At 42.3% G+C, this 23812-nt stretch overlaps 1 protein-coding gene across 3 annotated transcripts in view; it reads left to right on the forward strand.

Annotated features, from left to right (window-relative positions):
- Window positions 1–23812, forward strand: part of acana (aggrecan a) — a 107888-nt gene that overhangs the window by 78368 nt on the left and 5708 nt on the right. For 2 of the 3 annotated variants that reach the window (XM_043677241.2, XM_043677242.2), the window contains 4 exons: window positions 12722–12880; window positions 16467–16549; window positions 18319–18463; window positions 21256–21438. In XM_043677241.2, the coding sequence (XP_043533176.2) occupies window positions 12722–12880; window positions 16467–16549; window positions 18319–18463; window positions 21256–21438 (570 nt within the window). Of the gene's footprint in view, window positions 1–6837; window positions 6952–12721; window positions 12881–16466; window positions 16550–18318; window positions 18464–21255; window positions 21439–23812 lie in introns of all 3 variants that reach the window. The other variant, XM_043677240.2, reaches the window with a different exon arrangement.

Raw genomic sequence — 23812 nt, forward strand, 5'->3', positions numbered from 1 at the left:
TGGCATATTCCTGTGGAATCTCGGGTGTCAAATACTAGCACACGCCTAGGGATCCCACACAGTCACTGGCATATTCCTGACACACTCCTCACAATGTCCATAAACACTGTAAGACAGCCTTTAAAAATACTGACCCATCCCTCTTCTGTTATTTTATAAACGAGAAACAGCCACCACTATCTCGGAGAAAACAATATTATCATTGAAGAGCATTGGTTTCTCTCCAAAAATACAAAGCTCATAAATCAACAAACACTGGAACTGTAGATGGAATAGAGAATACTTGAGGTGCTGTATTTGTTTTCTGAGCTGTGCATAGATGGCCACAAGTGAGCAGACCCTAATCATAATGTCTCAACTTTTGGTTTAGTTCTTGGCATCATTTTGTGTTGCAAATGTAGAGTGAGGGTGTTAAGACAGTCAGAAATAAAATGATCATCAGCAAATAAAAATGACAATAAAATAAACATGACCATAATATTTTTGGATTTGTGCACTTCTGTTTATCTTCCCAAAAGAAAAGTTTTGACTGATGTGTGTAGGAATGCATCAAATGTGATTCAATTGGTTTCTATCGGGATAGATTTAAAGGGACACTATTGTCATAAATAAATAATTACAAATGTCTTAACATGATGACCTTCACATTACGTAAAGAGTGAGGAATGAGTTAATTTGTCATTTAGAGCTCCTGTTCAGATCCGGAAACTGGATTCAAAAGGTGTTATGCCTCTGGGATTCTGTAGAAAGGCCCCATTCACATCACAATATCAATGGTACAGCATTGGTGAGTAGTTGGTGTTGTTCTTTATCCCCCAGCCCCACTCCCTATCTTCTCATTGGTTGCTGAAGATACCAGAAGGATCACTGGATAAAAACAACTTGACTGACCACATACTAGGCTACACATTCTATCAGCAGCCACACAACATAGCAAATTCTGGTTCTGCTTGACCAACTGTAGTAGAGTATTGTTGGTTACGGTATACGCTCATTGAGTCTAAGGTGTAGCTTCTGTATGAGTTGATGAAGGTGCAGGGAGTGAGTGCAGGAAAATACTGAGGATGGTGCATCTCAAATAAATTGCAGCAAATCTGTGGCCTAAGTTAATTGAACACCATCGTCCTACATCAATGCTGAAAGCATTCAGTCACATCAGACACCAACGGTTCCCCTGTGGGACAGACATAATCAACAAAAGGGTCTTTTTTGGAGCCTGTCATTGTTCAACAGCAATCAAAAGCTTGCTCAAATTTCTGCTTTAGCTGTGTCATCATCACAAATTAATATCCAGATTCTGCCATGGGTGTACAGAACAACCTCGGTTATTCAAACATCTATTATCCAAATTTCGGATTATCCAAACAAGATCTCAATGTCCCAATGCTTGGGTAAACTGTGTTATCCGAACATTCAATTACCCAAACAAAATACTCCCCACCCGTGTTGTTTGGTTAATCGAGGTTGCCCTGTATTTATATTGGGTAGAGGGGCAAAGTGCAACTTAAACCAGACATGGAACCAGGCAGTTGGAATAACGACATGGAGGCCAGTATCGCAGCACCAAGCCACCCTTTGTTTACTTGTGCACAGTACACAGCCTGTGGCCAGCCAGCTCGGAGTCAGCCACCTGAACTGAGGAAATTCTAATCTCCTGGTTATACTTTTATTTTAGCCAGTATGGTACCATTATTCCAGAACAGTGTAGGAATAAACCAGGGAACTATAGCCAAATGAGTCTAACTTCAGTGGTTGGGAAACTGTTGGAAAAATTCTGAGAGACAGAGTGAATCTCTACTTGGAAAAGAAAGGATTAATCAAGGTTGTGAAATAATAACACAGAGGTCAGCATCCCATTACCAAGCTACCCTTTGTTTACTAGTGTACAATACAGTGGCTGTGTCCCCAGCCAGCTCAGAGTCAGCCCTCAACAGAAGAAGTTCTAAACTCTTGGTTATATATATATTTTCTTTCCTCCAAAAACACAAAAAAACAAACAAAAAGAAGGCATTGTCTCGGATCAAGAGAACATTTCCACACAGTAACACTGGCTGTACCCAGTCAGCTCAGAGTCAGTCCTCAACTGAGGAGATTCTCCTGTTTTTTTTTTAAACCATGTCACATTTTATTTGCTTGTGCATAGTGCACTGGTTATAGCCAGCTGCTTGGAGTCAGTCCCCAAACTGAGGAGATTCTAATCTCCTGGTTATACATTATTTTTTAAAGGTGTGAGGAAAGAATATGCAAACATGTTTATAACTGAAATGACAGCACAGAGGCTGGTACCCCGTCACCTTTATTTACAAGTGCACAGTATACGGCTGTAGTCAGCCAGCTCAGAGTCAATTCTCTGAACGGAGGAGATTCTAATCTCCTGGTTATACTTATTTTTCTTATCAACCTGTTCAGAGTTGTTATTACACATCCCTGAAGCAGGTGAAACTTGAACCCAGGCATCTACTCCAAGGGTAGAGACACTACCTCTGCACCACAAGAGAGCCCTTTCTAAATGAGGGTTCATCTGGGATACGAACACTGGAACCTCTCACATCTGTACACTGTGGAAGGCCCTAAGCGAAAATCATACCGTTAGACCAATGTGTCACAGGGTCCTCCTGGTTCTATTGGTCAGCCACGGTTTTCCTGATTGGCCCAGGTTGACAACTCCAACCAACAACCTCATAATCAATCCCTACATCACTGTTTGTTCCTGTGGCTTCTACAGGATTCCATTTATCCAATAATTAAATTTTGGATGCAAATTGTGGAGCAGGGATTGTGGGTGGGGTGGTTACCTTCCAAGTTTCTCTAGTTACTGGTCCCACAACCAATCAGCACAGTTTCTTCCAGGAAGAATTAAAAGCTTCATTAAAATACTTCCAAGTTATGGGCGTGAGTCATTAGGAACTGGGTAGAGTGATTGGCAGAGCACCAACATAGTGATCTCAGGTTGTAAAGGTTCCATTCTTGGTTTGAATTTTATAACTGAATTACATTTTTGCAAGGAGATCGATCATGAATAGGAGACTACCTGGATTTGCCAATAGATTTGTGGGGCCTGTGATATTGTGTTATGTTTCAAACTCTAGACTCTAGAGTTCAAATCCCACATGAAAGTGTGTCATGACTTGTTTGAACAGGTTGAATAGCTGCACACAACAGGCCCGAAATGTTGGAAGTACATCCTGCAATTAGGTTGGAAATGCAGTAAAGTGGCTAACTCTCTGCTGGTTGAACTACAAATTAAAACCTGGTTTGAAAAATCTAACATCAGCAATTTCATTCTGTTGTATTTGCAAGTTGTTTGCAGTCATGAAATACAATAAGGAAGTCAATCAAACTGAGGATATTTTATCCTAAAGCGGAAATAATCTGAATTATTCCAGTTTTTGTGGTATCACTGCTTACTGGTAGCCGTTACATTGTACAATGTTTCAATTACATCATTCTGGTTAAATCCGCCTAAAGTTCAGGGAGATTGGTGGAATTTGAGTGTGAATCTTTCAGCCTTAAAATTATTTTGCAAAATTGCTGCTGCAAATTGATATGCTAACTCACCCATCAGTAGAAATATTCATGGAATGATCAACATTGAAGATCTTAATGTCAACTCACCTTTACCATGGGCATGGATACCAGGAGCATAAATAATTTTGGAATTTCTTTGAGTTATCCAACAGGTGCTAAAGAGAAACAAGATTGATTCATGAACTCTCGACTGCAAAAGACGGGCAATTTTCAATTTTGACACGATGGACTGAATGGCCTTCCTCTGTGCTCTAACCAGTCTATAATTCTCTGTTTTAGAGAAGGAGGGAACAAAAAAAGACTGTCCATCATTTTCCATCTTGATGAGGCACACACAAGCAACACAATAATGTGCAAACCGACTGCTGTGTTTCCTCCTGTATCTGCACAACAAAAGTACTTAATTGGCTGTAATAGGCTTTGGGATATTCTGTGGTCTGAAATGATACTGTCTAAATGCAAGTCTCATGTTCTTTTGTCGAACCCTTTGTTTCATGAAGGTTTTTATGCAGATTAACGCATGTCAGTCTTGGAAAAGCATGGTCAAATACATTCATTCTCGAATCTGGGTTGGAAATTGGAGCTGTAACCTCTTCCTGATTGTTTTCAGATAAAATTGGGTCACTTATTTTATAATGAATTTACTTACATTTTGTTATGACTAATGTCTTGCACCTCAAGAGTTGTTTACAGGAACAGTCACAAAGGTTTTGACTGAGATGAAAATACAGGTTCAGACTGTGACTATGTACAATAACATAGTGTTCATTGATGCCACCAACATAATGTAATATGGTGAAGAGAACTGCCCTGTTACAGATGTGTTCCAGGTAGAACAATTTGACTCTTCACCTGGTTCAGTTTGTGAAGAAGAATACACTGTGGTGATATTCATGATGACTAAAATGTAACTGTTTCACTTGTTACAATCAATTGCCTAACCAACTGCTGCAATAGCATTTTTCCAAAGCCTTCAGTGTGTTGGTGAATTGAATTGGTACTATGCTACAGGCTAAAGTGAGCTGCTGCATTTCACCCTCTGTGCCATCACCTTTAAAGACTGGGCAATGTACTTGCCATTCTGATTGCTAAATATGCTCTTGGCTCAATTTTCTTTATTTCTAAACTCTCTTGCAAAACAATAACAGTCTGCTTTTAGTAGATACTAATGAAAGGGGAACACTCGTACGCTTTTCTGCTGGCCTCCATCTTGAATCATGTGTTATGGTGCTACTGAAGAGATGCATGTTGGTTAGTTTAGACACAGCGAGATCCAAAAGTTAGTTAGTTCCCAGGTTAGACATGGCAGTGGATCCATGTTCATCGTTCATCTGACTAATCCTGATTACTTTCATCATTTTGCCTCATCCTATTGCATTTGACTTTTTGTTTTCATTCCCGTCAGTCTGATTTGTGCAAGAGTGGGGAATGGGTCACATGCCACATATCTCTGATACCTTTTCGCAATGGATTTGGGTAGTTAATGCCAGCATTTAATATCAGAGTTCTTCAAAAAGACCAAAATTTACAAGTTCTCATTTTAAAGGCTAGACCTTTCAAAAAGACAAGTTTAAAAAAATTCTGTTCATTATTTGCATTAATTGTGAGGAAACTACCTGTAGACTAAAGAATGAGTTAACAGAAAGGATGAGACTGCAGGTAATGATCATTGCTTAAACTAAATTTAGCCAACGCAGTATAATTCGTCATAAGTTTCATTTGCGCTGTCACCAATTAAAGTGATTAGGATTGTTTTTTTTGCCCAAGATTCATCATCCAGTCACTCGTGTAGTCTGAAATGCTGCTAAGGTCAGCAACTGATCTCCAATAGTTTATCCAATTCATTGTTGATATTAAAATTTAAAAAACTGATGTTGTGCAGTGGTAATGTCCCTTCTCCTGGACTAAGAGGTCTGGCTTCATCACATCTGCTCAAGGGCTGTGTACTAATACCTCTGACTAATTAGAAACTATCAAAATTCAAAAACATTAACAGAGTAGAAAAAAATAAATTCAAAAGATGCTTATAAGCCTTTATTCCTGATGTTAAGGCTGCGTCGTTAATCCCATATTATACAAGATCCAGCATGCTCAGACTGATGGACTGAACATTTCCCTTCTCTCCTGGCTCACGATACTAATTGGTAGTACATTGGCAATCCCATTCAGATAGAGCGCTAGTTGATTCGGATGAACGAAAACACCAAACTGTTATCGAGATATTCCTCTGCAAGTAATGGAAAGGTACATTTTTAAGGCCCCATCAAAGAAATTTGATTATATATCTGTCAAACCTACAACCAATAAAGTAGTGTTAAATGCTGATGCTGCCTGCCTAGTACTGAATTAAACAGCCAGATAGGAGGCTATTTAGCCCACTGTATCTGTGCTGGCTCTCTCAGAGCTGCCATTTTGTCCCACACCCCATGTATTCCATTCCCCGACATATCTTTTATGTTGATCAATTGAAAAATTGAATTATGAGTTTGAAATAGAGATATAATGTTTTCAGCTTACAATCTAGTTTGGTCAAATTGCTCTAATTGATCTCTGTCCAAGCTGACAGAATTAATGATCATATGAGCAATTAGTTGTTAGATTAGCAGAAAGTAACCTAATCAGGAAACTAGAGTCGAAAAGTGTGGCGCTGGAAAAGCACAGCAGGTCAGGCAGCATCCGAGGAGCATGAGAGTCAATGTTTCAGGTTTATGCCCGAAATGTTGACTTTCCTGGCCCTTGGTTTCTGCCTGACTTGCTGTGTTTTTCCAGTGCTCCACTTTTCGATTCAGACGCTCCAGTGTCTGCATTCCTCATGTTCTCTTAATCGAAAAACTAGGTCAAGCCAGCTGAGTTAAAATTAATTCATGATGGAATCTAATCTTGTTTGCTCATGGTTGGTCTCATGGGCAAGGCTTTCATTTCTAATCAATTGGCAACGGTGGTCACGGGTGAGTCTGTGCCTGCCTACATAGGAAAAGAAAGTGTGTAGTTATGACAGGGAGACTGAGGATAAGATATTAAAGATTTTGAGGAACCGTTAGATCAAGCAAAGGAAGACCAAGGGAAAGATTGAATTACAACTGAAAGTGAAAGTCAGCCTAGTCAAGGGTTCCCTCTGTCAAGTTACTGGCATTAGTTTTCAATTGCTCAGCATGTTTCTTGTAGGTAACTACAGCTATATAATCAAAACACAGTAGCAAATGGATGCCTTCAGAATAAGCACAGAGAGAATCCCCCTTTCTCTCATTCCCCACCCTATCATATCATTCCCTGCTTGAAATCCTAACGGCAGAACTTGATTTCTTGCAGACATTGACGAGTGCCACTCGAGCCCTTGTCTGAATGGAGCTACCTGTATCGATGGCATCGACTCTTTCAAATGCTTGTGCCTACCCAGCTATGGAGGGGACCTCTGTGAAGTTGGTACGAGAAAGTGGCTTCAGCTAATTTTACTAACAGCTTACAAAGACTAGCCCAGCTTAGGGTGGGCAACTTGTTCTGGGTTTGACTTACATTGTATTTCTTGCCCTAACTAATCTTCTCTTTTATTCTTAGGGATTCCATTTTCTTTTCCTGATAGTTTGTCCACAACAGTGGCAATATTTACTGCTCTTGCAGGATCAGTTGTTGTGTGGAAGCAATCCACTCTGGCGTCAAGACCCAGCCCAGGCAAAAGTACAGCCCAATAACTAAGCCAGCCTGCAGTGAAACTCTATTCTACTCAGCTGTGAAATGTTATTCCATTCATTGTCACTGGTAAAGCTCAAACTAGTCCACACAGTAAAAATTACAGGCATGCACCCAGTAAGAACATAGGGATGCTACTGTTCTGCCTACAGCAAAAGCTTCTTTGGTCCTTTTTACACAACAAAGCCATAAACAGTCTCATATGTGTCCTAAAGCTCATAGGACTGTCTACTGGACACCCATTTTTCAACAGGTCCTAACTCAAATAGCTGAGATTGCTTACAGGCTACTGATAACATATGACATTTTACGTTGGTCTTTCTTCAGTTCAGAGAGATTGTTGTCTAATCATCACTTCCATTACTGAGCCAGATTTCTCCTCCTTTTTGAATAATAAAGTCTTAAATATGATTTGGAGTTGCCGGTGTTGGACTGGGGTGGACAAAGTTAAAATTCACACAACACCAGGTTATAGTCCAACAGGTTTATTTGGAAGCACTAGCTTTCAGAGCACTGCTCCCTCATCAGATTTCACAACCACCTGATGAAGAGGCAGTGTCTCAAAAGCTAGTGCTTCCAAATATACCTGTTGGACTATAACCTGGGGATGTGTTGAAAAGTCTTTGTGATCACTGATTTATCCAGTTATTCCTGCAATAAAACCAGTTTGAATACAGGGAGTAATGGGGCAATTACTGTTTGATAAGTAGAATCCGTTTATTTATTTGAAAGGAATGGTTTCCTACACATTTTCCTCATTCAACTTGTTAGGGCCATCTCAGATCAGAAAAGGTGAGTCATGTGATCCCATGACAGCTACATTGAGTGATGGTTCATGGTTAGTAAATGAAAGCTGTCTACACAGTGGCTGGTCATTGGTTTATCAACTGACCTTTAAGTTTGCATTGAACATAGAGCCATAGAGATGTACAGCACAGAAACAGAACCTTCGGTCCAACTTGTCATGCCGACCAGATATCCTAACCTAATCTAGTCCCAGTTGCCAGCACTTGGCCCATATCCCTCTATTCCCTTCCTATTCATATACAGATTAAGATGCTCTTTAAATGAGCATTGTACCAGCCTCCACCATGTCCTCTGGCATATCTCATCCAGCTTTCAATAAAACTTGCAGGAGTTGCAATACTAGTTGAAAAGGGGAGAATTAAGGTTTTGCTGAGACTTACTGGCTCCGGTTCTGGACTATTTACTAGATTATGACAGAGACAAGCTGAGTCTCATCTACAAGTAACAAGTAAGTGTGGCATTTGACCTCCAAAATCTCTTGTTAAGAAGTGAAAAATCTCCTACCATTTCTACTGTCAGCACTAAGGCCCTATATCGAAAAATGTTATGATGAATGATGAGTGAGGACAGAATTGGATTTAACTTTAATGACCCTTTATTCAAATCTCTGCATACCTCGACACGGTCCTGTCCCCCTTAGTCCAAGAACTCCCCACCTACATTCGGGACACCACCCACGCCCTCCACCTCCTCCATGATTTTCGCTTCCCCGGTCCCCAACGCTTTATCTTCACCATGGACATCCAGTCCCTGTACACCTCCATCCCCCATCACAAAGGACTTAAAGCCCTGCGCTTCTTCCTTTCCCACCGTACCAACCAGTACCCTTCCACCGACACCCTCCTTCGACTGACTGTACTGGTCCTCACTCTGAACAACTTCTCTTTCCAATCCTCCCACTTCCTCCAAACCAAAGGAATAGCCGTGGGCACCCGCATGGGCCCCAGCTATGCCTGCCTCTTCGTCGGATATGTGGAACAGTCCATCTTCCGCAGCTACACTGGCACCACCCCTCACCTTTTCCTCCGCTACATCGATGACTGTATTGGCGCTGCCTCATGCTCCCACGAGGAGGTTGAACAGTTCATCCACTTTACCAACACCTTCCACCCCGACCTCAAATTCACCTGGACCATCTCAGACTCCTCCCTCCCCTTCCTAGACCTTTCCATTTCTATCTCGGGTGACCGAATCGACACGGACATTTACTATAAACCGGCCGACTCCCACAGCTACCTCGACTACACCTCCTCCCACCCTGCCCCCTGTAAAAACGCCATCCCATATTCCCAATTCCTTCGTCTCCGCCGCATCTGCTCCCAGGAGGACCAGTTCCAAAAACGCACAACCCAGATGGCCTCCTTCTTCAAGGACCGCAATTTCCCGCCAGACGTAGTCGACGATGCCCTCCACCGCATCTCTTCCACTTCCCGCTCCTCCGCCCTTGAGCCCCGCCCCTCCAACTGCCACCAGGACAGAACCCCACTGGTCCTCACCTACCACCCCACCAACCTCCATGAACAACGTATCATCCGCCGTCATTTCCGCCACCTCCAAACGGACCCCACCACCAGGGATATATTTCCCTCCCCTCCCCTATCAGCGTTCCGAAAAGACCACTCCCTCCGTGACTCCCTAGTCAGGTCCACACCCCCCACCAACCCAACCTCCACTCCTGGCACCTTCCCCTGCAACCACAAGAAATGCAAAACTTGCGCCCACACCTCCCCCCTTACTTCCCTCCAAGACCCCAAGGGACACTTCCATATCCGCCACAAATTCACCTGCACCTGCACACACATCATCTATTGCATCCGCTGCACCCGATGTGGCCTCCTCTATATTGGGGAGACAGGTCACCTACTTGCAGAAAGTGTCAGAGAACACCTCTGGGACACCCAGACCAACCAACCCAACCACCCCGTAACCCAACACTTCAACTCCCCCTCCCATTCCACCAAGGACATGCAGGTCCTTGGACTCCTCCATCGCCAGACCATGGCAACACGACGGTTGGAGGAAGAGTGCCCCATCCTCTGCCTGGGAACCCTCCAACCACAAGGGATGAACTCAGATTTCTCCAGTTTCCTCATTTCCCCTCCCCCCACCTTGTCTCAGTCAAATCCCTCGAACTCAGCACCGCCTTCCTAACCTGCAATCTTCTTCCTGACCTCTCCGCCCCCACCCCACTCCGGCCTATCACCCTCACCTTAACCTCCCTCCACCTATCGCAATTCCATCGCCCCTCCCCCAAGTCCCTCCTCCCTACCTTTTATCTTGGCCTGCTGGACACACTTTCCTCATTCCTGAAGAAGGGCTTATGCCCGAAACGTCGATTCTCCTGTTCCTTGGATGCTGCCTGACCTGCTGCGCTTTTCCAGCAACACATTTTCAACCTTTATTCAAATAGCCTATTAATGCTCACATGAAGAAGAATAGGCATGAATCAGTTACTATGAACATGGATAGGACAGAAAAGAAAGATAGGATGGTAGAAATGAACCATTGAGTTTTGATGTAATACTTGTATCTAACACCATGATCATTGTCATCTTTGATATTCCAAAATATTCTGTCTTTGTACATAGGAATATGTAGAAATTGTAAGATGAGATTTCTTCCTGCCAATACCCCTTTAATTCAACTCAGAATGTTTATACACATAGTGTAAGATTGAATGTTTCGTTGTCCTCAATTGAGCCAATAGTGAATGCTGCAGTAGCTCAGAGGTTCTAACATCTGGTTCAACACCTGAATAATAAAAAGGAAAAGTTAAGGGCGTTTTGAAAGCAACAACCATAAGACCTACAAAGAGTGATGCTGTCTTAAGGTTTAAATTCTCTTTCCTCATCCAACACCATCAATTCAAATTGATACCATCTTCAACAAAAAACGGTGTTGTGAACAAACTATTGCAGATCACCACAATCTTTATAAAATACTCAAAAGTCAAACCTTTAACAATTTTCTCCTTTTCCTTCTCATATCCTTTATATAGCTGTGTGGCAAAATTTTCACCATGATCTGATGGCACTAAAATGGTTTTTCACCATTGTTAATGTCATTTTTAGACCAACACTGCTGCATTCTCCTCCGGGACAGATCTAGGTAAACTCTCAAAGTGGACCATAACGCTGCTCTCTCATTAGAGAGAAAGTTGGTGGTTGTTTAACCATGTCTCAAGCGAGGCAAGATTTTGAGAAGGAGAGTCCTTCATGGTAACCTCAGCCAGTGTAGAAACGGAAACCACACATCAGCATCAGACCATCTGTACTGGCTGTCCGGCCAACTGAGCTAACTGTTCCCTTACGGAACTAAGTAATGCTTTCACCTTCGTCATAAAGGATATTCTGAGATCCTGGGCACTCATGCAGATAGAATCAAGGTTGTCAGATCTGTGATTTAGTTTCAGGAGATTTTGTACTGCCTCCTGCACTTTTACCCAAACAAGCCAAAATGCTTTTTTTGACTAACCTCAGCTGTAGTTGATGTTATGAAGGTGGAATGTTATCATTTTGCTTCTGAATAAATTAATCTACAGCAACCCTGGATCTTGGTGATCAGGAGTTTATCTTCCAATATCCCACTTTGCCAACAATTCTACCCTGCTTATCAGCATTTACATTCTAATAACTTGATCTCTATTCAACTATCTAACTCCAAGTGACAGAAACTCCAACAGGCTTAGTCTCCCATAATCAGATACATTGGTAAGACTTCAAGATCATGGCTTTGCCATTTCCCTCAACCATTCCTGATGCTATCCAGCTACTGTCACTTTTTCTGTTTAGGCCTATACAGCATCACACTCATGCACTATTACTCTCCACATGGTCTAAATGGTAATAAAGAAAGCATTAGTGCAGTGATTATTTTCAAATATCGGGCTAAGGCAACTGATGCTGGAGGATTGGAGAAGATAAGACCAAGGTGATCTCTTCATCCCAATTATGTTTGAACTGTGGCCATGTCAAGGTGAAAATTCTGCCTCTAACCTTAACAATATATGCAGAATTGCCTGAAGATTATAATTGTTAATTTGTAGTAAGGTAACTGAGTGCTAATATACCTTTATGCATGTTTGATTTTTTTTCTCCGACTTTTGTAATAGGTTCCATCACTGATTCATTTTTTCAGTCCTGTGCTGGTGATATTCTGGTTTAATTAAATGTTGGTTTGTACACTAACAATTACATGCATATTGTCTGGTGGAAAAGAGCAGCATTGTCAAGCACTGAACACCTGTATTGCTTCTGTGTTGCTGTTTTTCACTGTATGAGTTGGCATTGCAATGGTGGGAAAGAAATCATTTTCTACAGTTTAGGGAAGTGAATGAAAATTTACCAAAGCTCAATGTAGCAAGACCTAAGTCATAACTTCGGTTGGAAATGGGATTGGACAGTGCAAGTCATGCAGTCACAATGCAATTAAGTTAATGGACACTACAGAAGTGAAATATTGTAGAAAAGGATCTTCATCATTGTTCACTGCAATTTGTACATTTTTCACTGCTTATGGGGTTTGAGATGGTGCCTTTTTAGAGATTGTGCATGTCTTTTTAAAATGAATTGGAATCTTTTGGTTACGAATATAAGGTATTGAGCTGAATTTCCATACAGTGATTTTCCAGAGAGGTGCTGAGCTCCAGAAACAAAATATTACAATGCAATCTCTAATGGCTCAAATGTCTTTGCCATAGATGTGGAAAAGTGCGAAGTTGGTTGGGTTAAGTTCCAGGGTCACTGCTACAAGCACTTTGTGGACCGGCAGACATGGGAAGCTGCAGAACACCAGTGCAGGAAACACAAAGCTCACCTGGCCAGCATTGTCACCCCAGAGGAACAAGAGTTTGTTAACAGTGAGTACCGGAGGTCATAGCAACAACCACTTTTCATGTCATTTACCAGTTAAGTTATTTCATCTTTCATGGCTGCACTCATTAGTCAACTTCATCCATTGGCATTCATGGCCTGACTGTCAAATCTCAAACCAAACCAAATGTTCACATTTTCTTTATCGTGAAATATTGTTCCAGGGAACTCAAGTTTCTTTTTCATATAAATTACTTAATTACATCAACAATCTCAGGGAAATGGTGGTGTAATCATAATAACCACTGAGCTAATACTCTAGTTGCCAAGGCTAATGCTCTACTGACAAAGCTTCAAATCCAGTCATAGTGAAATTTAAGTTCAATTAATACCATTTAGACTTGCAAACTAGTCATGGTCATAGTTTTTAAAAACCCAACTGGTTCACTAATGTTCTTTTTTGTGAAGAAAAGCTGCCATCCTTACCTGCTTTTACATGACTCCAGGCTCATTGCAACGTAGTCAACTCTTGACTGCTCCTTGAATGGGCCGAGCAAATTATTTATTTCAAAGGCAACAAATTCTGGCCTTGCAAGAGCTACCCCACATGATAAAGAAATATTCAATTCCCTCTATTGAATATAACAGTCAGGAGAGAATCTCCTGTTCTTACTCCTAGACAAGATATAATTGAAAAATAAAAACTCACCTCCTTCAATCTCCTTCTTGTCTCTACTACTGTAATTTTGTCTCTGATTTTATTAACATTATGATGGTTAGTTTTCCTCTTCAGAAGAGTAACATGTTTGAAATAAATGGGTGACTTTGATATTTACCCTCATGCATTTCCAAACAACTTCCTCCAGTTCATCTTTTAGACCCTAAAATCTGCTCTTTTCCGATCTGGGATCTTAAACTTTGACTGATTTTTATCCTTTCCCAACTCAGTATTGAACATTATTGCGTTATAGAACATAGAACATAGAAGAATACAGCGCAATACAGGCCCTTTGGCTCTCGATGTTGCGCCGATCCAAGCCCACCTAACCTACACTAGCCCACTATCCTCCATATGCCTATCCAATGCCCGTTTAAATGCCCATAAAGAAGGAGAGTCCACCACTGCTACTGGCAGGGCATTCCATGAACTCACGACTCGCTGAGTAAAGAACCTATCCCTAACATCTGTCCTATACCTACCACCCCTTAATTTAAAGCTATGCCCCCTCGTAATAGCTGACTCCATACGTGGAAAAAGGTTCTCACGGTCAACCCTATCTAAACCCCTAATCATCTTGTACACCTCTATCAAGTCACCCCTAAACCTTCTTTTCTCCAATGCAAACAACTCCAAGTGCCTCAGTCTTTCCTCATACGATCTTCCTACCATACCAGGCAACATCCTCTGCACCCGTTCCAGTGCCTCCACATCCTTCCTATAGTATGGCGACCAAAACTGCACACAATACTCCAGATGCGGCCGCACCAGAGTATGATACAACTGCAACATGATCTCAGGACTCCGGAACTCAATTCCTCTACCAATAAAAGCCAATACGCCATATGCCTTCTTCACCGCACTATTTACCTGGGTGGCAACTTTCAAATGTTCCCCCATTCTGACATTCTCCACTTTGCCTGCCTTATTTCCTAGGATCAGATCTAGCACAGCTCCCTCCCTGGTAAAACTTTGGTGTACTGCTCCAGAAAGTTCTCCTGTGTACATAGCAAGAATGTCTCCCTGTCCATGCCCCACACTCTACCTTTTGTCCAGCATACCCTATGATTATTGAAGTCCCCATCTATCACAACCCTGTCTTTCCTGCAGTTTTCCGTACTCTGCCTACAATTGCACTCTCCTACTTCCTCCACAAAGATCGATAATAGATACCCAGCGAGGTCACTGCTCCCTTCCTGTTTCTCACCTCTAAACATATGGACTCTGATTCAACATCTGTACCTCATTCATAGACAATGATATTATCTTTGACAAGGATTGTTACACCTTCTCCGTTTTTACCTTCCCTGTTTCTACTGAAAGACTTAGAGCCAGGATGGTCAGTATCAAATCCTGTTCTAGCGTGAACCATGTTCCTGTCAATATTCTATCAATATCCCCCAAGAGCAATTTGTGCTTCCAGTTCCTCAATTTTGTTCACTATTCACCCTGAATTTACATACTTACAATTTAACCCTGCTTTTAGCTCTTTCTTGACCATTGGGAGACAAGCATTTCTTTGTTCACTGTCAACACTCAAGCCATCCCTCACTTCCTTTTCCGTTTCCCATCTTCTCGCTTTTGCCCTCTCTGTTACTTCCAAAACTAGACCAATTAGTCAACCTACTCCCCTGCCTTACCAGTTTAAATCCACCCCCACTGCACTATTTATTCTCTCAGCCAAGAGATTAGTTCCATTTTGACTCAGGTGAAATCCATCTCTTCTGATCAGGCTTCTCCTTACCCAAAAGTGATCCTAATGTCCCAAAAATCTGAACCGCTCCCTTCTAGCCAACCCGTCCCCCTGACAACACATATTTATCTTCCTGATCTGCCTTTGCCTAAATGGTGAAGCTCATGGCATTGGTAGTATTTCTAAGATTACTACCTCAAAGGTTCTACATTTCAACCTTCTCTCAAACTCCTGAAACTCATCCTGCAACTGCTCTCAGCCATCCATCCCAATGTTGTTCGTTCCCACATGAACCACACCACTGGTTGAACACCCTTTCTTTGCAAGACTTTATCCAGCTATTCCATTATGGCCTGAAACGCATCCACCCAGGAGGCAACAGATCATACAGGTCTAGGGATCTCGGGAGCAAACTAGACTGTTTATCCCTCAAACTACTGAGTCACCCACTACTACCACCTTTCTAATCTGCCTCCCAGCCTCTCTCTCTCTCTCTCTCTCTTTTCTAAATCTATCCCTGGGCACCATTGTATTGTGGTTTTGCCTGCACGCCATCCACCCCAACTCAGCCCTTTTGCTCACTAAATAGGCATCTCAAATCTCACATCAGTCTGATGGCTCCTAGGAGTCCTGTGTTTTCTGCTGTCTCTTATTCTTTCAGCAAATGGTCCCCCACTCTCCCTGCATCTCTCCACTCCTCCTTGGCTGCCAGTCACAATGTGGGGTGACCACCCTCTGGTACAACTCAACCAGAAATCTCTCTCCTCCTTGTATGGTGTGTAGTGAAGAGAATCACTGCTCCAAGTCAGCCACATGTTGTTCAAGGACTGTTGCCCTCGGGCACTTCGCACAGATATGACTGTCCTGGATATCTTGTAGATACAAAACCTTCCACACACATCACAACTTTTCCCAGAGTGTCTGCCATCTTCACTGGTCACCACTGAGGTCCTGCTGTTTCTAAGCCACAATCAAATTTTCGAACAGTTCTCCCTTTCCCTTTTGTTGGTTTAGGAAGGAGGGATGTAGGAAACACTGCAGTAGGGTAATGTAATTTAGAGCTCTTAGATTTTCCAGCTATGGCTGTATCAGAGTCAAAATCCTGCCTCTATAGTTGTCATGAACTATCAGTGCATGACCTACTTCAGTTGACAATGAAAATGAATTCACAATTACCCTCCTGTCAGACTCTGAATTTGATATTGTTGCTGTATTTGTGCAGATCATGCCCAGGATTATCAGTGGATTGGACTGAATGACAAGACAATAGAAGGTGACTTCCATTGGTCTGATGACAGTCCACTGGTGAGTATTCACCCCAGACTTCCTATCTATATCTCTTTCTCTTTTAAGCGATTACTGGTCTTTTCAGAAGCAAGCGTCATGCATCTAAAATACGTCAGCGCAGAAGGATACATAATAAAACTTTGCTTGGAATATAATCAGTTCATTTACCCACTTAGTGGTAAACCCCAAGACAGGAGACTGTCTACAACGAGATCAAACCATTTTCCCCATTTTCCACCATTCCTTTTGGCATCAGCATTTGTACCATGATTTGTAGTGCAGGTTGTCAGCTGATATTCCAATTGGAATAGAGTTTTGCAATCGTACTTCGAATGCACACTTTAAAGTGCAGGAGATTGGAAGGGCTTCTGGTCCAAGTGCTGCATCCAGATAAATAAATTAAGGACATTTATGATATTCGTCCCCTCTAGCCTGCTCAGCAATTTAACAAAATCATGGCTGATCGATTGTGGCCTCAAACCAAATATTTGCCTAGATCCCCAAGAACATTTGGCTCCCTTGTCAATCATCTATCTCTATCTTAAAAGCATTGTTTGACCCTGACTCTGCTGCACTTTGAAGAGAACAAATCCTTGCTTTTGAGAAAGTAGCTTTATTATGCCTTAAGGATCGGTGCTGGGTCCAGTGCTTTTTATCATTTATATAAATGATTTGGATGTGAATGTAGGAGGTATGGTTAGTAAGTTTGCATATGCTTAGTAAGTTGGTGATGTAGTGGACAGTGAAGAAGGTTATCTCAGAGTATAAAGCAATCTTGATCATTTGGGCCAATGGGCTACGGAGTAGCGCATAGTGATTAATCTAGATAAATGTGAGGTGCTGCATTATGGAAAAACAAATCCAGAGCAGGACTTATGCACTTAACGGTAAGGTCCTGGGTGGTGTTTCTGAACAAAGAGACCTTGGAGTGCAGGTTCATAGTTCCTTGAAGGTGGAGTCGCAGTAGACAGGGTAGCGAAGAAGGTGTTTGGTACATTTGCCTTCAGCAGTCAGTGCATAGAGTATAGGAGTTGTGATGTCACTTTGCGGCTGTACTGGACATTTATTAGACCACTTTTGGAATACTGCATTCATTTCTGGTCTACCTGCTGTACGAAAGATGTTGTGAAACTTGAAAGAATGCAGAAAAGATTTACAAGGATGTTGCCGGGGTTGGAGGGTTTGAGCTATAGGGAGAGGCTGAACAGGCTGGGACTGGGGCCATTGGAGGTCTATAAATCATGAGGGATGTGGATAGGGTGAATAGCCAAGGAATCTTTCCCTTTATTTCTATGGATTAATGCTGTCACTGGATGATTGCCTGCTATCTTGGCCTCTCATATCAGTAAATAAAGTGTTTCCTAAAGAAGATTCACAGACAGTATTGCAGCTTCAAACCAGCCTGTCATTTCCCTGATTATAGCTTGATTTCCTGAGGTTAGTGCTGCTGTGACCCAAAAGTTTGTTAGAAACCGAGCGCCCCCTTTCATTAAGGAGATGAACTAGGATGCAGAGAGTTTCTCCCCATCAGTAACATCACAAGAGGAGACAGAGAGAGGTTTAATTAAGGGCATCTAGGCTGATAATCAAACTAATGTTTCTGAAAGGAATCAGCTATACGAGAAATATTATTAAAATGTTGTTGGTGGAATAGCAGCCTGTATTTCCAGCATGTTGTCTTTCTCATTCAGATTTCCAACATTGGTAGATTTTTAAAAAATCTCTTGCACTGAGGTGGTGTGGGGTTAACCGTTATCAAGATGGGACGTAATTTTTCTTTCTCCTAGTTGTACGAGAATTGGCGACCCAATCAACCAGACAGCTTCTTCAACACTGGCGAAGATTGTGTTGTCATGATATGGCACGAAAACGGCCAATGGAATGATGTCCCATGTAACTACCACCTGCCTTACACATGCAAGAAGGGGACAGGTAAGCTGGGATACTCCTGTGCAGCGCCACCTGTATTCCTGGGCACTCCATTAAAACAAACCATTAATGGCGCATCCCATTAATGGACTCAACCTAAAAGTCTGTATAGCTAAACAAAAGATTCTAATTGGTCTTTATATTTAAGGGGAGCCAATTGGACATGTGTTTAAACTTGTCATTGAAATAATCCACAAAAACAGGAGAATTTGAAGTGGAGTTGGCCATTCAGCCCTTTGAGTTGTTACAATATTTGTTAAGATCTTTGCTGAACTGATTATGGCTTCAACTCCACTTATAAGCTCAAACCTTTAACCCTTGAATCATTTGTTGATCAAAAATCTGTTGAACTTGCTGGATAACACTGCCTGCATTGAAAGGTGAGCTGAGAAAAAGAATCATAGAATCTATACAGTGTGGAAGCAGACCATTTGATCCATCAAGTCTACATCAACCCCCCAAAGAGCATTCCACTTAGTCCCAGTTCCCCATCCTATCCACATAACCCTGCATTGCCCATGGCCGATCTACCCTAACCTGCATATTGTTGGACTATGGGAGGAAACTGAAGCACCCAGAGGAAGCCCACACATGGTAGATTTGGGGAGAATGTGAATCAAACCTGGGTCCCTGGTGCTGCAATGCAGCAATGCTAACCACGAAGACAACGTGTCCAAAGATTCACAGATAAAAGCATACATCATCACAATGACAAAGCCTTGAGTTGGAGGGTGTAAGAACAGGAGTTAGATCACTGCCTGGGCCTATATTAATTAAGTTTACTCGGTACAATTTAAAGACTTCATTATTATAGTAGTCTTATTGAAACATTTTTGTTTCTGCAACACATTATTCCACAAAAGGAGCTGCACATGTACTGAATTATTTTGAAACACAACTAGGTTAGCACAATCATTTTGTTCACAACAAGATTTGAAAATTGTCAGTGAGGGATTGATGACTTGATCATAATATGTTATTAATTGACGTAAGAGACACCAAGACAGCTCCTTTCTCTCTGAATGGAGTATGACATCTTTACCCTTCAGCTGGTTCACCACCTCTACTTGGCTTCTGAACTTATTACAACCTTAATCCAAACATGGACAAAAGTCTGAACACGAGGAGGTGAGGTGAGAGGGGCTGCCTTGACATCAAGTCATTATTTGACCAAGCATCATGGAGCCCATGCAAAACTTGAGTCAAGGGCAATCAGTTGGAAAGCTCTCTGCTAGTTGGAGTAATACATAGCACAAAGAATGATGGCTGTTGGAGGCTAATTGTCTCAGCTCTGCAGAAATTCCTCAGGGATGGTCCTAGGCAGAACCATCTTCAGTTGCTTCATTGATGACATTTCCTCCAACACAAGGTCAGAAGTGGGGATGCTCACTGATGATGTTCACTCCCCAAAGCCTATCCATTATCCACAAAGCACAATCAAGCACATGATAAAATTCTCTCCACCATCGATGCTCATGGATTCCTTACAAAATGCACGCTAGAAATTCACCAAACATCCTCAGACAGCACCTTTCAAACCCACAACCACTTTCATCTGGAAGGAGAAGGGCAGCAGTTACATGGGAATACCATTACCTGCAAGTTCCCTTGCAAGCCACTCACCATCCTGACTTAGAAATATATCGCCATTGCTTTATTGTCATTGGGTCAAAATCCTGGAATTCTCTCCTGAAGGGCATTGTCGGTCTACCTATAGCACATGGACTGCAAGCAGTTCAAGAAGGCAGCTCACCACCAGCTTCTTAAGAGGCATTTAGAAATGGCAATAAATGCTGGCTCAGCCAGTGATGCCCACATCCCACGAATGAATAAAGAAAACATTCCACCACCTCAGAAACTGAAGCAGTCCATTTCTATACGCAGTAAGACATGGACCAATTCAGGCATGGGCTCATAGGTGGCAACTAAGATTTGTGTCACATAAGTGGTAGACAGTGATCATCTCCAACAAGAGAGAATCTAACACTCACCCCTTCACATTCAATGGTATTGCTATCACTGAAACCACCAATATCAACATCCTTGGGTTACCATTGATCAGACACGGACCTGAACAAGCCAGAAAAATACTGCAGCTACAAAAGCAGGTTGATGGTTAAGAATTAAATGTGTGTAACTTACCTGATGTCTCCACAAAGCCTGTCCACCATTTACAAGGCACAAGTCAAGAGGGTGATGGGATTCTCTCCACGGGCCTGGATGGATGAGCTCCATTCAACAATACTCAAGGAACTTGGCACCATCTGGGACAAAGCAGTCCTCTTAATTGCCACCTCATTCACCATCTTAAACATTAACTCTCTTCACTAATGACATTCAGTAGTACCAGTGTTTACCATCTATAAGATGCAATGTAGTAACTTACCAAGGTTCCTCCACCAACATCCTCCATATGTGAGACCTCTACTAGCTACAGGGACATGGGAAAGAGTTGCATGGCAATGCCATCACCTTCAATATCCCCAACAAGTCACACACCATCCTGAAATGAAACTATATTGTGGTTCCATTACTGTCACTGGGTCAAATTCCTGGAAATTACATGCCAACAGCACTGCAGGTCCCCTTACACCCCAAGGACTGCAGTTGGTCAAGAAAGCAGTTCACCACAACCTTTTCTAGTGATACCTACAACTCATTAATGAATAAAAAGCAATGAATAATTTTCTCAATAATGTACAAGAATGTTCCCAGAAGCAGGTGTGATACACAAATTCCACTGATGTTATACCACTTGTGCTCTAAACAATAGTTTACTTTGTTCTTTCCTTCAGTTGCTTGTGGTCAGCCACCAATAGTAGAACACGCCAAAACCTTTGGGAAAAAGAGAGAACGTTTTGAAATTAACTCCTTGGTGCGTTACCAGTGTAAACACGGCTACTTACAGCGCCATTTTCCCAACATCAAATGTAAGCCAGATGGGCAGTGGGAGCAGCCAAGAATAATGTGCATAGACAGTAAGTAGAAATTCACTCTGCTCTTTCCATTTTAAGTTTGTTTTGACATCTCTTCCCAAACACCCTACTTCCAAATTTTTTGTTGCCCATCACAAGAAACGTATCAAATTCAGTCCTCTGGTAGGTTGCAGAGATTGGTGTTTGTGAATGCTGAGTCAGAAGGGAATGAAGGTTTGAAACAAGCACAGAGAACTGCTGGAGAGATGCAGCAGATCTAGCAGCAACTGTAGAGAAAACCAGAGTTAATGGCTCAAGTCCACTCAGACTCTTCCTCAAGGCTCAAAACACTCCACAGGCTTTGCTAGACCTTATAAAATCATAGAATCCCTACAATCCCTTCAGTCCACACCAACCCTCCGAAGAGTAATCCATCCAGCCCCATTCCCCTACCCTATATTTACCCCTGACTAATGCATTTAACCTACACATCCCTGAACACTATAGGCAAGTTAGCATGACCAATTCACCTAACCTGCACATCTTTGGACCTGCTGAGTTTCTCCAGCTTTCCCTGTGTCTGTTTCAGATTTCCAGCATCCACAGTAATTTGCTTTCATTGGACTGAAGGATCTTCTTCGTCTGACCTGATTTAATATTCCTGAGAACCACCTTAATCAACAAGGAAAGAAAATGGTCATTGTATTCCACTTCTACTGATCATTAGGTGACAGAAGGTTGTATATTTCAGGAGTTAAATCACTCAGGTTCACAAATCTGGCCTACATTTTGCAATAATTTGGATACGTATTTCCTGTGTTGTAGGCCTTCCAAGCTATTTAATTGTCAGAATGAAGTGGACAATCATGGGAAAATATCTGATAAATCCTTCCTTTCCAAAAAAATAACAAGCAGGATTGTCCAGCAGTTTAGTCACAAATAGAATTTCATCACCCTTACTTGAGTGAAGCTGGAAAAGCAGCCAAATTCAGGCAGTGTCATGGATTAAAGACTTAGAACATAGAACATAGAACATAGAAGAATACAGCGCAGTACAGGCCCTTTGGCCCTCGATGTTGCGCCGATCCAAGCCCACCTAACCTATACTAACCCACTATCCTCCATATACCTATCCAATGCCCGCTTAAATGCCCATAAAGAGGGAGAGTCCACCACTGCTACTGGCAGGGCATTCAATGAACTCACGACTCGCTGAGTGAAGAACCGACCCCTAACTTCAGTCCTATATCTACCCCCCCTTAATTTAAAGCTATGCCCCCTTGTAATACCAGACTCCATACGCGGGAAAAGGTTCACGCTGTCAACCCTATCTAACCCCCTAATCATCTTGTACACCTCAATCAAGTCACCCCTAAACCTTCTTTTCTCTAATGAAAACAGCCCCAAGTGCCTCAGTCTTTCCTCATACGATCTTCCTTCCATACCAGGCAACATCCTGGTAAACCTCCTCTGCACCCGTTCCAGTGCCTCCACATCCTTCCTATAGTATGGCGACCAAAACTGCACACAATATTCCAGATGCGGCCGCACCAGAGTCTTATACAACTGCATCATGACCTCAGGACTCCGGAACTCAATTCCTCTACCAATAAAAGCCAGTACGCCATATGCCTTCCTCACCGCACTATTTACCTGGGTGGCAACTTTCAGAGATCTGTGTACATGGACACCAAGATCCCTCTGCTCATCCACACTACCAAGTATCCGACCATTAGCCCAGTACCCCATCTTTTTGTTATTCTTCCCAAAGTGAATCACCTCACACTTAGCTACATTGAATTCCATTTGCCACCTTTCTGCCCAGCTCTGCAGCTTCTCTATATCCTGCTGTAACCTGCCACATCCTTCCTCACTGTCAACAACTCCTCCGACTTTCGCATCATCCGCAAACTTGCTCACCCAACCTTCTAACCCCACTTCCAGGTCATTTATAAAAATGACAAACAGCAATGGTCCCAAAACAGATCCTTGCGGAACACCGCTAGTGACGGCACTCCATGAAAAAACTTTGCCATCAACTACTACCCTCTGTCTTCTTCCATCCAGCCAATTCCTAATCCAAACCTCCAACTCACCCTCAATGCCATATCTCCGTATTTTCTGCAGTAGCCTACCATGGGGAACCTTATCAAACGCCTTACTAAAATCCATATATACCACATCTACCGCTTTCCCCTCATCAACCTCCTTCGTCACCTTTTCAAAGAATTCAATAAGGTTTGTGAGGCATGACCTGCCCTTCACAAAACCATGCTGACTATCCTTGATCACATTATTCCTATCCAGATGTGCATAAATCCTATCCCTTACAATTCTCTCTAAGACTTTGCCCACAACAGAAGTGAGACTCACCGGCCTATAGTTACTAGGGTTATCCCTACTCCCCTTTTTGAACAAGGGAACCACATTTGCTATC

The sequence above is a fragment of the Chiloscyllium plagiosum genome, unplaced genomic scaffold, assembly GCF_037043375.1.
Source record: "Chiloscyllium plagiosum isolate Xiang-an unplaced genomic scaffold, Cpla_swu_hap1 HiC_scaffold_39, whole genome shotgun sequence".
Lineage (NCBI taxonomy): Eukaryota > Metazoa > Chordata > Chondrichthyes > Orectolobiformes > Hemiscylliidae > Chiloscyllium > Chiloscyllium plagiosum.